Source organism: Grampus griseus, assembly GCF_964374135.1.
Source record: "Grampus griseus genome assembly, chromosome: 1".
In the NCBI taxonomy this organism is placed as follows: Eukaryota; Metazoa; Chordata; class Mammalia; order Artiodactyla; family Delphinidae; genus Grampus; species Grampus griseus.
In genome coordinates, this window is record NC_139017.1 from 153,247,593 (window position 1) to 153,264,020 (window position 16,428).

Genomic DNA, 16,428 nt, shown 5'->3' on the forward strand with positions numbered 1-16,428 from the left:
AACACAGGGTATTTGGGGCGCACCATGGTTCTGCTGAAAGGAACAGGGGCCAAGCAGTATTAAGCTTCCAGGAGTACTTTTGAAAATCAGAAAAAGCTTTACTGGACATTATTGCACAATACTAGATGGAGATCCTGCCTCTGCATTATTTTTAGACCCTTAGCTGTTGGAAACTGTAGTTTATGCCTCGTGGAAGTGCCTCATGCGCGGCCCAAAGAGAGGAGCTTTGGAGCTTCATCACGCAGCAGGCTGCTCCTCTCTGACCGCTACCCCGCTCTCTAGTTTCTTGAGCATCAGGGGTTTGTGAAATCGCTTTCAGGGATTGACCTGGGGAAGTCTCTGCTTTTTAGGTCTGGCAGTATATTACCTTGATGCGCCGGATATTCCTTATCGACTGTCCCGGTGTGGTTTACCCCTCTGAGGACTCAGAGACGGACATTGTGCTGAAAGGAGTCGTGAGTATTTTGGTCCCGAGAGGCTCTTTTGTTTGCCTTTTGGGGCCAGCGTTCTGTGGGGAACTCTGGATACCTTTGCTTTTTACTCATTCAGCAGACAGTTTGGGGTCAGCCTGTCTGACCAAACTTGAGGAACATGACACTGAACAGGGCAGTCTCTCCATTCCACTTAAGCCTGTTTGAGGAGTTAGTGGAACCGTGGGCATATCTGGTCAATGTCATCCCACAAAAGAGTTTGTCGTTTACACACGGGCTCCAAAGGGAAGCAGGGCCTGTTTATGTTTAGAGATAATTCATCTTCATGGGTTTATGGGTTGAGTCATTTTGGAACTCGGTCATTTCCTCACTTGTTTCAGAAGACGACCGAGAGCTTTAAATGGTTCCACTTAACCTTAACCAGTGCTTCTGGCTATGCATCCTGTGCGGTTCCTCCCCTTCTTTCTTAAACTATTCCCTTCTCTTTGTGTCCTGGGATGGGTGGACTTTTAACCATTTCTGCAAGTCAGTAGCACGAAGGGTTCCAGTTTAAACTACTTGCGGAAGTCACACTGTCAGTTTGTGGTGAGCCGAGGTTAGAGCTGAGTTCTGGGCTCCGCGGCTGCGGTCGGCTGTCCATGGCGCTCCTTTCAGCCGACTGCATCTCGCCACCTCCAGGCCAAGCTCGTGCCAGGCCCCGCTTGCTTTGAGGCATTGAAACCTGTTTTCAGATATGGTTACAGAGAACACTGGGAACTTCACTCCTCCCATAATCAAGTTTGTAAGCAAGAGCTTTCCTGTGAACATTTAGGTTCAAGTTGAAAAAATTAAGGCTCCTGAAGACCACATTGGTGCCGTACTTGAACGAGCAAAGCCAGAATATATCAGCAAGACATACAAAATTGATTCTTGGGAGAACGCTGAGGACTTTCTTGAGAAGCTAGCTTTCCGAACAGGGAAGTTATTGAAGGTAAGCCAGGATTTGTGAGAATTCAGACTGGGGCGTGCTGCAGGTGTGTGCGTGTGTGGTGTGGACCTTTTATATATGCATGTGTGAGCAGTATGAAGTGCGAAACTTGGCAGGTAGATGGTGCCAACTGGGACCACCGCCGTGCTTCCAAACCAGGAGGTGGTTTTGTTGTTTGAATTTAATTGGGCCTCTTCCTGCGACATTTCAGGGTGGAGAGCCTGACCTGCGGACTGTGGGGAAGATGGTCCTCAATGACTGGCAGAGGGGCCGGATTCCTTTCTTTGTCAAGCCGCCCAATGCAGAGCCCCCTGTAGCCCCCCAGGTAAGAGAAGGGTGGACCCCTCTCTCGGGAAGCATGGTTACTGACCTGGGTGTGGTGTGTCTTTGGACCACCGTCTTCTCCCTTTAGGGTAGAACTTTCAGCTGCAGTGTCTCCCATCCCAGGGTGCCACTGCTGTGACCTGGTGGGGGGGTGACCAGGAAGTAGATGTATGATAGAAGCCTGAGTGTAAATGCCAGTTTTCAGGGCCTTGAGAAAGGAGGGCTCATTAAATGTGAGTGCTCCTGTGGTTTTCGTGTCTTTTCTTCTGCTTGAAGAACAGGCATTTCCAAGATGCTTTTGTTTCGTGGACATTATGCCCAACCATGTGCCAGGAACTGGGAGCATAGGAATAACGAACGTGGTCCTTGCCCTCAAGAAGCTCGTGGTCAGGTGGGAAAGGAGAGTGGTACAGTGGATGCTCAGGGAAAGTCTATTTCTAGGGTCTTTGTCGGAGCTCAGCCAAGTCTCTTGAAGAAGTGGCTTTAAGTTCTGCTTCCATGCTAGTCTTTTGGGTCCATATTTCTCTGGTTTTCTCTCACCGGGCTCCATTCCCAGAGTTTCCATTGTCAGCTATAAATTTCCAGTTTGAATATTTTCTCCAGCATTTCAAAATCAACATATCTGAAACTGATGTTACTCAACCTTTTCCCTTCTCCCCACTAAAACCGCCAAACAACCAGTACTGCGGGACGAGGCCCTGCCTTCCTGCACGTATACACACACACGTACACACGCACGCATACACGTGCCAGTGGAAGAGTATTTGGTGTTTTCTGATACCAAATAGCCTTCATTTTTCCACACCTATTATGCAAGCCTCTGACACCAACTGGGTGTCCAGTAACTTCCAGAGTTAGTGCAGACCCCACAGGTTAAGTCCCACAAGACTACCCCAACTTCAGATGCCAGCTGCAGGTGGGGTTCTCAGGCTACCCACACTTCTGCCCAGCTGACTACAAATGCAGAGGTTCCCAGGTTTGATAATTTGCTGAAAAGACACACGGAACTCAGGAAAGTGGTTTGCTTATGACTACCGGTTTATTACAAAAGATACAAGTCAGGAACAGCCAAATGGAAGAGGTGCACAGGGCAAAGTATGGGGTAGAGGGTGGTGTGGAGTTTCCGTGCCCGCTCCAGGCAGGCCACCCTCCCAGCACGTCAGTGTGTTCACCAGCCCAGAAGCTCCCCAGAGCCCGTCCGTTCTTAAGGGTTTGTATGCAAGGTGTGTAAGTTCAGCCTTCATTATGTAGGCACGGTTGACCAGATCATCAGCCACTGGTGACTGAACTCAACCTCCAGCCCTCTCAGCAATTGCTCGGGCTCTCCGGTGACCAGCCCCCAGTCTGAAGCTACGTCCCACCACAGTCATCTCATTAGCATAACTTTGGGGGAGAGGGGCTTATTACAAATAACAAAAGCAAGACACCCCTGTCTTAACCCAGGAGATTCCAAGGGTTTTAGGAGCTCTTGTGCCAGGAACTGGGGGTCAAGGACCAAATAAATGCGCACTTTTATCGTCCTGCAGGGAGACACGTAGTAAACAGATACGGATGTAACGTACTGATTGCTGTGAGGGAGGCTAAAGCAGGGTTAGGGGTTTGCGGGAGACAGAGCAGTGCCTCGTACGTGGGGTGGTCAGGGACGGCCTCTGAGGAAGTGGCCTTTGAGGGGGGGCCCTAGTGATGGGAGGCAGGAGCTCCGCAGGTGTCACGAGAGGCGAGCGTTGCAGGCATGGGGAGCAGCACGCGAGGCGGAGCGAGCCTGGTGTGTCATGGCTCCGGGAGGACGTGGCGGGCGGGCCACGTGGCTGTGGCCTCTGACCCAAAGAGGCCGCCCCTGCTCCCGTGTGGCCCTGCCTGGGAACGGCGGGCTTTCTCTAACTCTTCCTCCATGTCTAGTTGTTAACTTGAGATGGTCAGTGTCCGTCGTCCCCCGCCCCCGCTCCGGGATTCTCCTCCTTTCCTCTTTTTGGTGGTGGCAGCAACCCCCTTGAGAATCCGAAGGCTGAAATCCACCTTACCAGAAAAATGCACGGAAACGTACATACGAATTTGTATACAGTTTCCTGAACTTCATGGATTCCTGATGCAGTTAGTGCTTCGCGCAGCCACCTTTGCCTTTGGAAAATCCCTTGAGTTCTGCGAGCCTCAGTTGTGAGTGCACAATTGCGTCAGCTGCATGAGGGCTCGCGCCGCCAGCCCATGCTCCCTCCACCCCTTCCCCGAAACAGGCCGCCTCCGGGCTCGTTCTGAGCTCCTAGGAGTTTCCCTCCTCTTTCCTCACACCTTCCTTCCTTCGAGGTGCCTCCTCAGTGCCTCTCCTCTGCCCTCACACTTTCTAAACTAGTGCTGCGATCGCCCTCAGCATTCAGCTGGGCCTTCATTCTTCTGTTATAGTGTGTGCTCATTTGGAATTACCCTTTTTCTTCTATTTTTTTGGCCATGCTGTGTGTGGGATCTTAGTTCTATGACCAGGGATTGAACCCGTGCCCCCTGCATTGGGAGCACGGAGTCTTAACCACTGGACGGCCAGGGAAGTCCCAAGGTGTGTGCTCATTTGGGATGTGCTTTCTCAGCAGCCCCCATTCCTTGCAGTCCCCAGGAACAGTGTAGGGAACCTCCCCTGTCTACAGTGTAGAGTTGACTGGTTTTGATGGCTAAATACTCAGGGTTGGCACATCCTTTGGGACCGTAGCTGTATTCCTCTGATCCTTCCATGCTGGGTTCAGGGTTTAATGCACATTGACTTAAAAATAGATTAACAATATGACTCAGATGTGCATGCTTTTGACACTTGCCCTTAGTCCTGAGAAGAGGACTGCCTCATTTGAGAGCAAGGTATGGAAGTTCAGAAATTCAGCAGGGAACTCTGCTCAGTATTCTGTAATAACCTAAATGAGGAAATAACTGAAAAAGAATAGATACATATGTATGTGTAACTGACCCACTGTGCTGTATACCTGAAACTAACACAACATTGTTAACTATACTCCAATATAAAATAAAATTTAAAAAAGAGACTCAATTTTCATTTTCTGATTCCATTTCTCTCCCCACCCCACCCCTTTTTGGCCTGACTAGCTTCCATCCTCCTCATCTTTGGAAGTGGCCACAGAAACAGCCCAGAACAGCCCAGAAGAGGGCGTCACAGACACTGTAGGTGAGGAGTCGGAATCCATCACTGAGAAGGAAAAAGAGGAGCCCGGCCACGGTGGCGCCGATTCAGAAATGCAGCGGATTGTGGCGCGGGTCCGGCAGAACTTCGGCAAAATCAACGTCATGCCTCAGTTTTCTGGGGATGACCTCGTTCCTCTGGAGATGTCTGATATTGACGAAGAGCTGGAGAGCCTTTCCGCGGAGAGGGAGGAGGAGGAGGAGGAGGAACAGGAGTACCAAGGAGACGAAGAGGAAGAGTCTTACGCAAAGTCCCAGGAAGAACACGCGGGAAGCAACACCAAGGCCGTTATTCAAGCCCTGGATGAGAAGATTGCTAAGTACCAGAGGTTTTTAAACAAAGCCAAAGCTAAGAAGTTTTCAGCAGTCAGGTAGCGTCCTCATCTCCTCACGAATTGCAGTTTGCTCATTCCTTTCCCAGAAACTTGCTGCGAGGATTGGAGCCAGTGTGTTTGTAGGGCAGGGGAAGGTATTGCCGGTTTTTTAAAAGTGATCTGTACGTTTTTCAAATTCAACTGCCTGAAGTATGAGAAGCCTAGTATTGATAGTTCTGTCTTTTACAAATGCCCAGGAGCCGCCAAAACAATGTTGCTTCTACCGATGGTGTTAACCACGTGAAGGGGCAGCGGGGTTTCGTTAATCTGCGAGCTTGTCATGGTCCCTGCGTCAGCGCCTGTGTGGGCAGCGGGGGGAATGTTGGACGGCTTCATTGCTCTACTCTTCCCCTTACAGAATATCCAAGGGACTGAGTCAAGTGGTTTTTGCAAAATCCGAAGAACAGAGAAGAACAGCTGAAGAAGACGTAGAAGATACAGGTACAGTTAAAATATTAAAATCATATAGATGTGATTTGCATCTTTAGAATGTTGGGGAATCTAAGTTTAATCTCCAAAGTATCTCTTGTACTGTCATCCACACAGATATTTATCATATCTGGCAGGTAACCCTGGTTCCACTTACTATTTATCACACAAATTGGCTTTTCTTCTTTTTATTCTGCACATGTCTTGGGGTTAAATGGGTGATTTGGGAAAATTCCTCTCAAGAGAGTACATTATGAACATTGTAATCTAAGGGTGGGTCCAAAGACAAATTTTTTTCTGGGGGTAGGATGGTTCATGTATTTATTCTTTATGTGGTTGGACTACTAGCTCCTACATTGAGTGTGTTTTCAAGACAAACGCAAACCCCGCCAAGGCCACTCAGCGCCCCCAGGTCTGGCAGCCTCCAGCCTCGTCCTGCTTTGCTCTGCTCTGCTCACCACACTCCCTTCACACTGGCCTCTGCCTTCCTTCTCCAGCACAACAAGCTCATTCCCACCTTAGGATTCAGACACATTTTGAATTTAAAAATTCCTGTTTCTTTCCTCTGTGTGTGCTTGTGTTTCGTTTCCAGCACCTACCAGAAAGGGAAAGAAGAGGAAGGCACAGAGGGAGGAGGAGCAGTCGAACAAAGCTCGCAGGACGCTTACATCTAAGGAAGTACGTGCTTTGGTCTGAAACGTCCCCCAGGTGTAGAGAGGGGAAGTCCATTTCCTAAGACTCACTCTTGCAGAAACTAATGGTCTAGAGCTGAAATCAAGAAACCCCAGTCCTGGGGCTTCCCTGGTGGCACAGTGGTTGAGAGTCTGCCTGCCGATGCAGGGGACACGGGTTCGTGCCCCGGTCCGGGAAGCTCCCACATGCCGCAGAGCGGCTGGACCCGTGAGCCATGGCCGCTGAGCCTGCGCGTCCGGAGCCTGTGCTCCGCAGCTGGAGAGGCCACAGCAGTGAGAGGCCCGCATACCGCTAAAAAAAAAAAAGAAACCCCAGTCCTAAGTGACCTAGTTAAGGTCAGTGAAACAGGATCAAGGAGTGGGCTGCTGCATGAAGGTCCTTGAGTTTATGTCTTGTTTTACGAATTCCTGGTCAGTATCCCCAAACATGTGGACTACTGTTTGGAAGAGTCCGCTGGGTTTATGTGGCCTCAGGGAAATGACACGTGAGGAGCAGAGCTGTGTAGGCAGACAGATCACCGCCTTCTGTGAAGTTCAGCTCTGTAACTGGGCCCTCCAGAGCTGGAGGGGGCCCTCTTCGGAGGTGGAGAGTGATCAGCCTTAGACCAGAGGACCACTTGTCAGGAGCTCAGGAGAAAAGATTCAAGTGTTGGATGAGGGTTGGACCAAATGACAATCTGTAACTTGGAGTGGCCACAAGTCACAATGGAAGTGCAGACTTGGGTCTGTGAGGTGAACTCTCCCTTGTTGGTGCTGCTTCCGGTAGTTGTGGGAGCAGCGTGGGAATAGAACACAGAGAAACAGAGGGGCCTGTTTTATGACTTTCACTGTTTGATTGTTTTTTTTCCCTCTTTGTGTGTGTGCGCCATTTTTTACAGCGGAGGCGAGAAGCACGGCAGCAACGATCCAGAAAAGTCGGTGTACGCTACTATGAAACACACAACGTGAAAAACAGGAACAGGAACAAAAAGAAGACCAGTGACTCAGAGGGGCAGAAACACAGACACAAGAAATTGAAACATAAGCAGTAACGTTTTAAAAGTTGTTTATTAAATTCTACAAAAATATGCAGTTAGAAACTCTGTTCGTTTTCTTCATGCCCAATTGGCATTTCGAAGGCCATGGGTGCATCTGTTCTGAGATTTGACAGTTGAAACCATTCACCAGTGCCAGTGAAAATAAAGATAAGCCCCTCACCCCCAAGGATCTCAACGATGGGGTCCACTGGAACTTCGGACACTTGAATTAGTCCTGTGAGTTCCTCAAGCAAATGGAGATATCTGACAGAAACAGGCCTGAGGTCTAGAAAGTGTGGAGTGTGGTATTTCTTTTGTACTGGCAATGAGCAATTTAGAACAGAAGCTCTTTGGAATAGAACCGTAAAAAGAAGAAAATTTTAGGGATGTCGTGTGCAGAGCCTAGGCTTTAAAATACGAAGAAAAAGCCACAGCAACTTGTGTTGTCCATCGTTGAGTCTGCTAGGGGAACCTAACAGGCCACGAGTGCTGCACTGTCAAGGAGTCATGGGACTAGCACATCTCAGTGACCACAGTTCTTTCCCATGAAAATGACAGAGCACAGACAGGCCATTTTAGTGGAATCTGGGGATTAATTCCTCAGGACACCTGGATGAGGGTAAAAGCTGTGACTTCAAATTTGAGATTAGAGTGTAGAGGGCTTGTTTGACTCAGTGGAACACAGCTGTTCTTGTTGGACTGCAGTTCATCCAGTGAGCCTGGAAGCCCTGGCCGGGACGGGTATCCGACCCGAGCGCCTCTCCAAGAGAACGCTGAGCACTTGAGGCCTTCTAACCGAGGGGAGATGTTAGCGCCTTCTTAGTCACGCTACTTGTGAAGTGTGACTGAAGGATGGCACTCATGGAGCTGCTGCTGTGCCCTGGAATGAAGGGTTTATGTCACTAATTAAGTCTCCTGGGTCTGAAATCAGAAGACTCCTGACCCTCCAGACTGAGTTTAGATTATGAGGAACAGTAAAATGCAGTTGTCTCCAGGCCATGGCCGTCATGAATAATTAGAACTGAGAGTGAGGTCTGGGCTAGCCAGGCTGTAGGGTTGGGGTTTGATTGTCTGCAGAGCAAGGTGAACAAATCAGTGCTGGGGGAGGAGCCGAGGTCCAGGCAGCTCACAGTGGACACCGTGACCTGTATTTCTTTCCAGCACGTGTTTACGTTCTCGAAACCCATGGGTTTGACCCTGCCATTGCCTCCTACCCAGGCAGTCCAAAACTAAGGAGGATGGGGTCCAGTGACTTGGCAAGCGGGGATAAGATGATACGGTATAAACCGAAAACTCCAAAATGAGGTGCTAGAACTGCACTGGAGTAGGGATGATGAAAAGACATCAAATAAGGGCAAGACTGAGGTCAGAGGAGCCCGGGTTAAGGGACAAGATGAATTGCGGGGCAGAGAAGCAGCTTCGTGTGGCTGGAAATAGGTGACAGTATGGAGTGACAGTGAGAAAGGAGCTGCTCCACCTGAGAGGGATACAGCCGAAAGGGGTGAATTCTGAGTCTCACCGTTGGAGTTGGCAAATCCCAAGGTTGGCCACGTAGAGACTTCCTGGGCCACACTGTCTTCTGTCGTCCAGCCCGGAGCCTGGCTGCCAGACCGTAGGTGTCGCACCACACTGGGGCGGTGGTGGGGCTTCTGACAAATACGTAGGTGGGACCAGGGGCGGGGTATGGCTTCACTCAGGAAGCTTTTTATTACAAAGGGCTTATGATGGGGTAGTAGTGCTTGCTGAGACCCATATGGAAATTATCACTTCTTTGGTGCAATAATGCCTTCCAGTTGGGCCTGAAAAACAAAACCAAACTCCGTTAATATTTGAAACTTGCAGCCTAACACAAATAGCTGAGAGGTGATAAAAGTCTCCGGGAAGAGTAATCCAAATGCTGCCACCCCAAGTGTTTTTCCCTTCATTCCCAGCTCCGTATTTTCTAGATGAGCTGGTCTCTGGCTTGGCATTCAGTCTTGCTGCATTAGGAGAAATCAGAGCTGTCCTGGTTTCCATACAATAGCTGCTCAGTGTGCAATATAAGGCATTGAAAAGGAAATTGAATAAAAGGTGTTGAAATAGTGGCTTTTCAAGGCTCAGATTTCAAGCCTGAGCACGTCTGCTAAGTTAAGCGTTTGGCTCTCTGGTTTGGGAGCCTGGGAGCTCTGTGCTGGGACAAGAGGTTTTGGAAACAGCAGATTTTCAGCCACTGAGACAACCTGATACCCAATTAGAGAAAACTGCCACCAGTGAGTAGGGAGCTGTCCATCTTGTATGTAAAGCTTCAGGCACTTGGGAGTTATTTACTCTGCTCCTCCGGCAGCCAGTAAAATAATTCACTGTCACGGTGTGTGAACAGATCTCTAAGTAGGTCTATTCTGCGGACTGCAAACACTGCTTTATTTGCAGTGCAGCTTTGAGCCAATAAAAATAACTCACTTCTAAAGAGTCCTTCACCCTGGGGATTCCAAGGTTGCTTGTAAATGTTAGAAAGATGCCGAGGTATTCTGCTTTGCTCTTGCCGCCAATACCATAGGAGGAACTTGAGCTTATGATAAAAGAATATGGCAGATAAGGGAGGCAGCTTCAGAGACTGCTAAGTAAACAGATTCACATCTGGCTGTGAAAGTTTCTTTGTTTTGTTTAAACTCAGCAACAAGAAAATCTATGTCATCCTCCACTAGCAATTAACACAAGCCCTTCTTTATCTCAAATGCCTGGCCTTGGCTTGTAGTACCAACAAGCCTGCCAATCGCAAGAATGTAAGCTTCTATAAAACTAGGGAGGAAAAGGAGATACATCTAGGGGCCCCTCCTGGCCAGGGCCATGGGAGACAGCCACTGAACGTCAATAGGCCATATATCTAGAGCAGTGGTTCTCAAACTTTGGCAAACATCAGAATGGAGAATGTTGCCCCATGCAGTGATTCTGCGCACCTTCACCATTTGTTGGTAAAAAAAAACTATATTTTACTCTTTTCTGCGAAGTTTGAATCCTGTTTTATCTCATTATAATTAACACTTGTTTCTGCAAGATTCGCAAAATGATGACAATTGATGAAGTTCTGTAATGGGCACATGGATGTGTATTGCATTATTCTACTTTGTGTTTCAAAATTCTCATAATAAAAGGTTAAAAAAAAATCACCTGGAGACCTTGTTAGAATGGCTTGCTGGACCCAAGCCCAAAGTTTCTGATTCAGTAGCTCTGGGCTGGGCCCAATGATTTGTATTTCTGAAAGTTGCGGTGATGAGGATGATGCTGGTTTGGGGCCCAACCCTCTGAGAACCTTTGGACCAGACAGAGAGCCTGGAGCTTCTGAAGCCTGGCCCCCAGCCCAGCCCTTTTCACTAGTCCCCCTGCCTCCCTCCGTCCCTTCAGCTCAGTTGGACAAAAGTATACCATCAGCAAAAGGGCTTTGATGAAAAGTGCCTACAGCTGAGTTCCTCTGCCCACACACCTCGGGAAGGTTCCCGATTTGAAATGGTTCTTCCCTCTCGAAGGGCCTTCCCAGCCCGCCCCAAATGCAGCGCCTCAGAGGGAACTGCAGGTAGGAAAGCACTCCCAGAAAGCCGGCTGGAGAGACTCAGCCCACTCCAAGAAGTCTCCAAAGCGCCAGCTGCCATGGGACAGACGTCCCGCTTCTTGACATAGCCACCTCTCCCGGACGACAGGCAACTTTTATCCAAGGGGAAAAAAATCCTCCGCTGGAGAGCCAGAGCTGAGAATACAGCCTCTCTTCAGAGCCGGATGGAGATGGACAGAGAATCTGGGAAATGATCCCTCACCTCTCCCCAAAAGAGCTTCCTTTACTCCTTGGCAGTATTGAAAGTCAGTGTAGGACAAGGAACCAAATGCTTGGCCTGCTCGGCTGGCAGGGCCGGGGGCGGGGGCGGGGATGGGGGTGGCAGGAGCTCCACCTGGGCCTGGGCGTCGATTACCTTCAGCTGCTGATTAGTCCGCTTCAGGAACTGAATCTCTTCTTTGTGCTTCGTCTCCTCCACCTGTCTCCGCTCACTCTCCCGCTTCTCGATGGCCTCACATTTTGCCTTCTGCTCGTTCACTTGCCTCTCCAAATCTCGCTTTTCCGTTTCTAATTCTGCAATCTGAGGACAGAATCCCCAGTCATGCTGGGACGTCGCCAAGTGGACGGGGCGGTGTGAGTGCCTGGGTGAAGGGGACCTGGGACACAGCTGTCCAACCCCAGGCATTGCCAGGGTCTGTACTGCCACCCAGTGGGAGGTCAGTGACTGGCAGGGCATGTCCAAGGGGAGACAACTCTGCCACGACCGGACTGGCTGTGACACTGAACCAAAGGGTCCTCACTAAGGTGATGGGAGAGCACCTAGGAGGCCGGAATTTGGTGCTGGAATGACGAGCTGTGGCCCTGAGATTGACAGAAGAGTCGAAGAGGGCCAAAGTCTCACTTTCTTCTCCATGTCTGACTTCCCCTGCTCGGCCTGCAGCGCCTTCCTCATGCCAAATGCCACGCTGCTCTCATACAGGGTCTGGTAGGCAGCAATGGTCATGCGGATCTCGTCCCGGACTCGCAGCAGCAGCAGCCCTCGCTCCGCACAGCTGATGGTAACCTCACGGATCAGTTCATCTGCCAAGGCACACGTGGCGAGGTCGGGGAAGGCAGGCAGGCGGGGAAATGCACCGCACCTACTGCGAACCACCTTCCTACCGGGAAGTCGGAAGGGCACTAGGGTATGTCCTCACCTGGAGACAGGCCTCAGGGAGGGGCCTTGCCATGCAGCCACTGCTCTGAACTTGGCACTTGGGAGTACAGGCCATCAGCAAGCCTGGTTTGGCCAGTGCAGAGGCAGACAAGAGCCCAGGTTTGTCTGCAGCCGTGGGGGCCCTCTCTCCCACCGTTAGGCAGAAACTGGGTGCTATTCAGAGAATTCTGACTTTTTCAATATAAACGTGGTGGCTGTTTTAAAGCAGCTGGAAGCTCCTATGTGGCCCCTTGGCTGGACTGGTTTGGGGCTGGAAACAGCAGGGTCTAGAGCTTGCCCACCCATCTCCTCCATAAATGCCGACTGGGAGGGCAAACCAGAATCACACTCAGACTGAAGGGAGCCCGCTAGCCCCGTGCAGCTGCCTCAGGGTTTGGATGCGGTTTGCATGTCTGAGTCCACACGGGCTGGTGAGACTAGACCGAGGGCCAGTCATCTGACACCAGCACCCGAGGAGGGAGATCTCAAATCCCTGCGTCTGTCGGGTCACAACAAATCACCCTGAAATATTTTTCTGGACCAAGGCCTAATGTTGATGGATGGATATAAATATAGAACATTAAATTTTTCTGATTAAAAAAATAACATATTGGGACTTCCCTGGTGGTCCCACGCTTCCACTCCAGAGGGTGCGGGTTCAATCCCTGGTCGGGGAACTAAGATCCAGCAGGTCGTCAGGAACACGGTGACTGACAAGGGTGGGTGCGGGACTGGTAAGAGAGGTGGGCTGGGAGGGGGAAGAGGGCACAGTTAGCAGTTCCTGGGTGGGGCAGGTGGGGGGAGACAGACATTCCAGGATGGGGCAGGCTTCAGCTGCAGGGGACTCAGGGCCTGGATTTGTGCGAAGGGAAGGGAAGGAGGCAGTAGAGGGTGGTGTAGCTTCCCTCGAGGACCACTCACCGAAACACTGCGAGTACAGCTCCCGGCGCACCGGGCAGATGCCAGTCTCCCGGGCCTGCCGCTGCTGCAGCTTCAGGTCCAGCTGCTCCTGGAGGTGTACCACATCCATCCTGGTGCTGGGGGCGCTGGACACCTGCTGGATCCATAGCTGCGTGTCCTCCACCCACTCCCTGCGGGACAGACACAGCTAGGCTGAGCGCACCCCATCCACCAGACAGGGTCCTCAGGATGTGAGCAGAGATGGCCCTTTGCGCTCTCTGCCTGAGATGAGTGAGGGGCGGTTCTGTCCCCGACCCACCAGAATCCTCTATCTCTTTCTCCCTTGATGAGTGTGTGACTCCAAAGCCACACCCACTGTGCCACCTCCACAGGGCCCCTATCTTGGGGCTAGGCTACCTTCATTCTCCCACGACCCTCTGTGAAGTCGTCAGCCACGGTCCAGATCTTACACTCCTAACATGTTGAGGGCAGACTGATGGTGGTTGTTGCTTGATCTGAACGGAAGGCCCAGTGGAAATTCCCACTGACTTGTGAGTAGGAGACACAGGGGACTATAAACCTTGTGCCAGCCAGAAAGAGGTGAATGGTGCTCGCTTCATCAGCACATATACTAAAATCAGAAATAGGTGAATGTATGTATTGGGGGTGTGTACCTATATGGGCCCCCCCTAGTGAACCTTGTGTCAGAGACACAGCCAGGTCTGGAATCACGAGGGGGGGCCTGAGGGCAGAACCACCATGAGGGAGAGGATTCCATGCATTGTTGAAAAGCAAGCAAATGAAAAACACCCTCCCCTCCTTTGACCTCCATTTCAGAGGAGATTGCAGTCTGGCTTTTACTGTTTCCCCTTTTCATCATAACTTTAAAAACTGCTGTCAACTTATTACATAAAAACAGTTGAAAGGCACTGTGATCACAATGATCTTTGTGGCTGCAGCAGAAAGAAGCAGGGTAAGGGGATGGTGAAGAAGGGAGCTCTCCTTTTAGAAAGGAGTCTGAAGGAAGGCCTCCTAGAGGACTCAGGACTCCGCACTCCCAATGCAGGGGGCCCGGGTTCAATCCCTGGGAGCTGGATCCCACACACATGCTGCAACTGGGAGTTCACATGCCACAACTGAGGAGCCTGCCTGCTGCAACTAAGACTCAGCACAACCAAATAAATAAATTAAAAAAAAATAGATGGTGGAAGCAGAGTAAAAAGCAGTCAGATTTGGAAAATAATTTGCAGGGAAAGCCAAAAGAATGTGATGAAGGACAGGACATGTGATGTGAGAGATCAAAGGGAATGAAAGGTGGCCTGTGCCCCTAATGGAAAAGGAGAAGACTGAGAATGAGCTGGTTGGGGGAAGGAAGATATTATGATTTAGTTTGCACATGTTGAGTTTGAGATGTCTATTAGACATCTTCATGAAGGTAACGAGGAAGTAGTAGAATATATAGGTCTGGAGTTTAGGGGAGAGGACAGGGCTGCAGAAAGACCTGTGGGAGAAATCAGCATATAAGTGATGTTTAAAGCCATAAGCCTGGGTGAGAGGACTCAGGAAATGATGGTAGATAGAGAAGAGGTCTCCCCGCTACCCACATTCCCGGGATCTAGCCATGTGTAAGCCCTAGAAACTCTAGGATGCTGGGAGGAAATCTCAGTCAGAAACAGAGACAAGGTGCCTCCTCTCACATCCCCAAGTTCAGGGATGCAAAAGCCTGGGCCTCCTCCCAGCCACTGCTTTTTTACCTCGGGGGCAGGATGGCATTCAAGATTTCTTCTGCCTGCTTTGTAGGATCTGGGACACCGGAAGTTGAGGGGAGCTTGGTCTTTGGTGGCTGTGGGACGGGACCTGAGGGTCCGGGCTGCTGAGGGCTGACTTTCAGTGGCCGAGCCTGAGAGGGAGGGACAAGTTGGGGCAGGAGGTGATTCAGACACTCAGCTCCACACACCCTGGCCCCCTGGGTTGCTCCAGCTCTCCTGCACATCCCTCCCCTCTTCCCAGCTCACTTTCCCCCGTCTTCTCAGCCAAAGTTATGTTTCAGAGCTGAAGGAGGCCACAAAGAATCTCTGGTTCCACCCCAACCTAATGCTTGTATCTTCTTGAAGAAATGTTTCTGGCACAGCTGCTCAGGCCTCTGCTCTAGTGATGGGGCAATCACTCCCAGATCTATTCTTGGGGCTACCGTGAAAAAGGGTGAGCCCCATCCATCTCCCTGTGACTTTCTTCCCCATCCTAAATCTGCCCTTTGGGGTCACCCAACATCTGGGCTTCTTGTATCGCTCTCCCACCCTCCTTCTCCGGTCCCAATTCCCTTTACTCCCAGTCACTGCAGCCTCTGTCCCTCGGGACTCCCGATCCTCAAGGCAGGGATCGGTCTTTCCCCATCGGAGCTTCGTGCACCCCCACCTTCTGAGACCCGTCCTTACTTTGGGGCTCCGTTTCTCCTTGTTCCGGCTCACCAACACCGGGGTGTCATACTTGAGCAGAGAGTCCGCGGGGGGAATCATGGCGGCGGCGGGAGTAGTAGCCCTGCTGCGACCTTCCAGTTAGGGCCTTGTTTGCCGTCGCCATAGAAACCTCCCCCCGCCCTCATGGCCTGGGCGGGGCTTCAGGGCGGGGCGGGGCCAGCAGCGCGAGAGTTTCTGCCTAGCCTTCGCGGAAAGATCTCTTAGCTTAGTTTCCCAGGCCACTTGCTCACCGGGTCGTCTTGGTACTCTTGGAAGCAGGGAAAACATCAGTTCTGAATCCCTGTGCTGCGTCTAGCTCGTGATTTGAATTAGGTACAGATCACCTTCGTTGACCCTCAATTTTGTCATTTTCAAAATGGGAATCATCTGACTCCTCAGCGAAGGGTTGGGGAAGATTCCCAGAGGAAGGCATCTGAAGTTGCCGGGTTTTAAAAAGTATTGGCTTTTAAGTAAGTGGAGAAATGACAACATAACAGAAGGCGCAAGAACAGAGGGGAAATACTAATGATTTGCCCACGGGCTACCATCTGTGATTGCATTTCCTTCTCTTCCTCTTTCCTTGGTATTCCCAAACGTAAATGTAATCACACACTGCGCACAATTTTGTATCTTGCTTCTTTCGTTTAACAAGTCAGGGTTTTTTCCATTTGTCATATAGTTTGTAAATAGCATTGCGAATGGCGACATAACATCTTCCCTATCGCTGGGCATGTAGGTTGTCTCTGTGCTCCGTAATTACTATAACAGGGCAACAAACATTCTTGAGAGTAGCTTTTTTTTAAAAAACATCTTTATTGGGGTATAATTGCTTTACAATGGTGTGTTAGTTTCTGTTTATAACAAAGTGAATCAGTTATACATATACATATGTTCCCATATCTCTTCCCTCTTGCATCTCCCTCCCTCCCACCCTCCCTATCCCA

General features: G+C 50.4%; 2 protein-coding genes across 2 annotated transcripts in view; one reads left to right on the top strand and one right to left on the bottom strand.

Annotated features, from left to right (window-relative positions):
• Positions 1–10,477, top strand: part of GNL2 (G protein nucleolar 2) — a 30,076-nt gene extending 19,599 nt beyond the window's left edge. Inside the window, exons 10-16 of the mRNA XM_082651816.1 lie at positions 351–455; positions 1,243–1,401; positions 1,610–1,723; positions 4,804–5,267; positions 5,629–5,711; positions 6,292–6,377; positions 7,270–10,477. Of these exons, the coding sequence (XP_082507942.1) occupies positions 351–455; positions 1,243–1,401; positions 1,610–1,723; positions 4,804–5,267; positions 5,629–5,711; positions 6,292–6,377; positions 7,270–7,422 (1,164 nt within the window). The 3' untranslated portion in view covers positions 7,423–10,477. The remainder of the gene's footprint in view (positions 1–350; positions 456–1,242; positions 1,402–1,609; positions 1,724–4,803; positions 5,268–5,628; positions 5,712–6,291; positions 6,378–7,269) is intronic.
• Positions 9,084–15,571, bottom strand: DNALI1 (dynein axonemal light intermediate chain 1). The gene is made up of 6 exons (XM_082651844.1): positions 15,464–15,571; positions 14,783–14,928; positions 13,050–13,219; positions 11,835–12,013; positions 11,349–11,513; positions 9,084–9,206 (listed from the first exon to the last, which is right to left on the bottom strand). The coding sequence occupies exons 1-6, from the start codon at positions 15,542–15,544 to the stop codon at positions 9,171–9,173; spliced, it is 777 nt and encodes a 258-aa protein (XP_082507970.1). The 5' UTR covers positions 15,545–15,571; the 3' UTR covers positions 9,084–9,170.
• Positions 15,572–16,428: the final 857 nt, after the last annotated feature.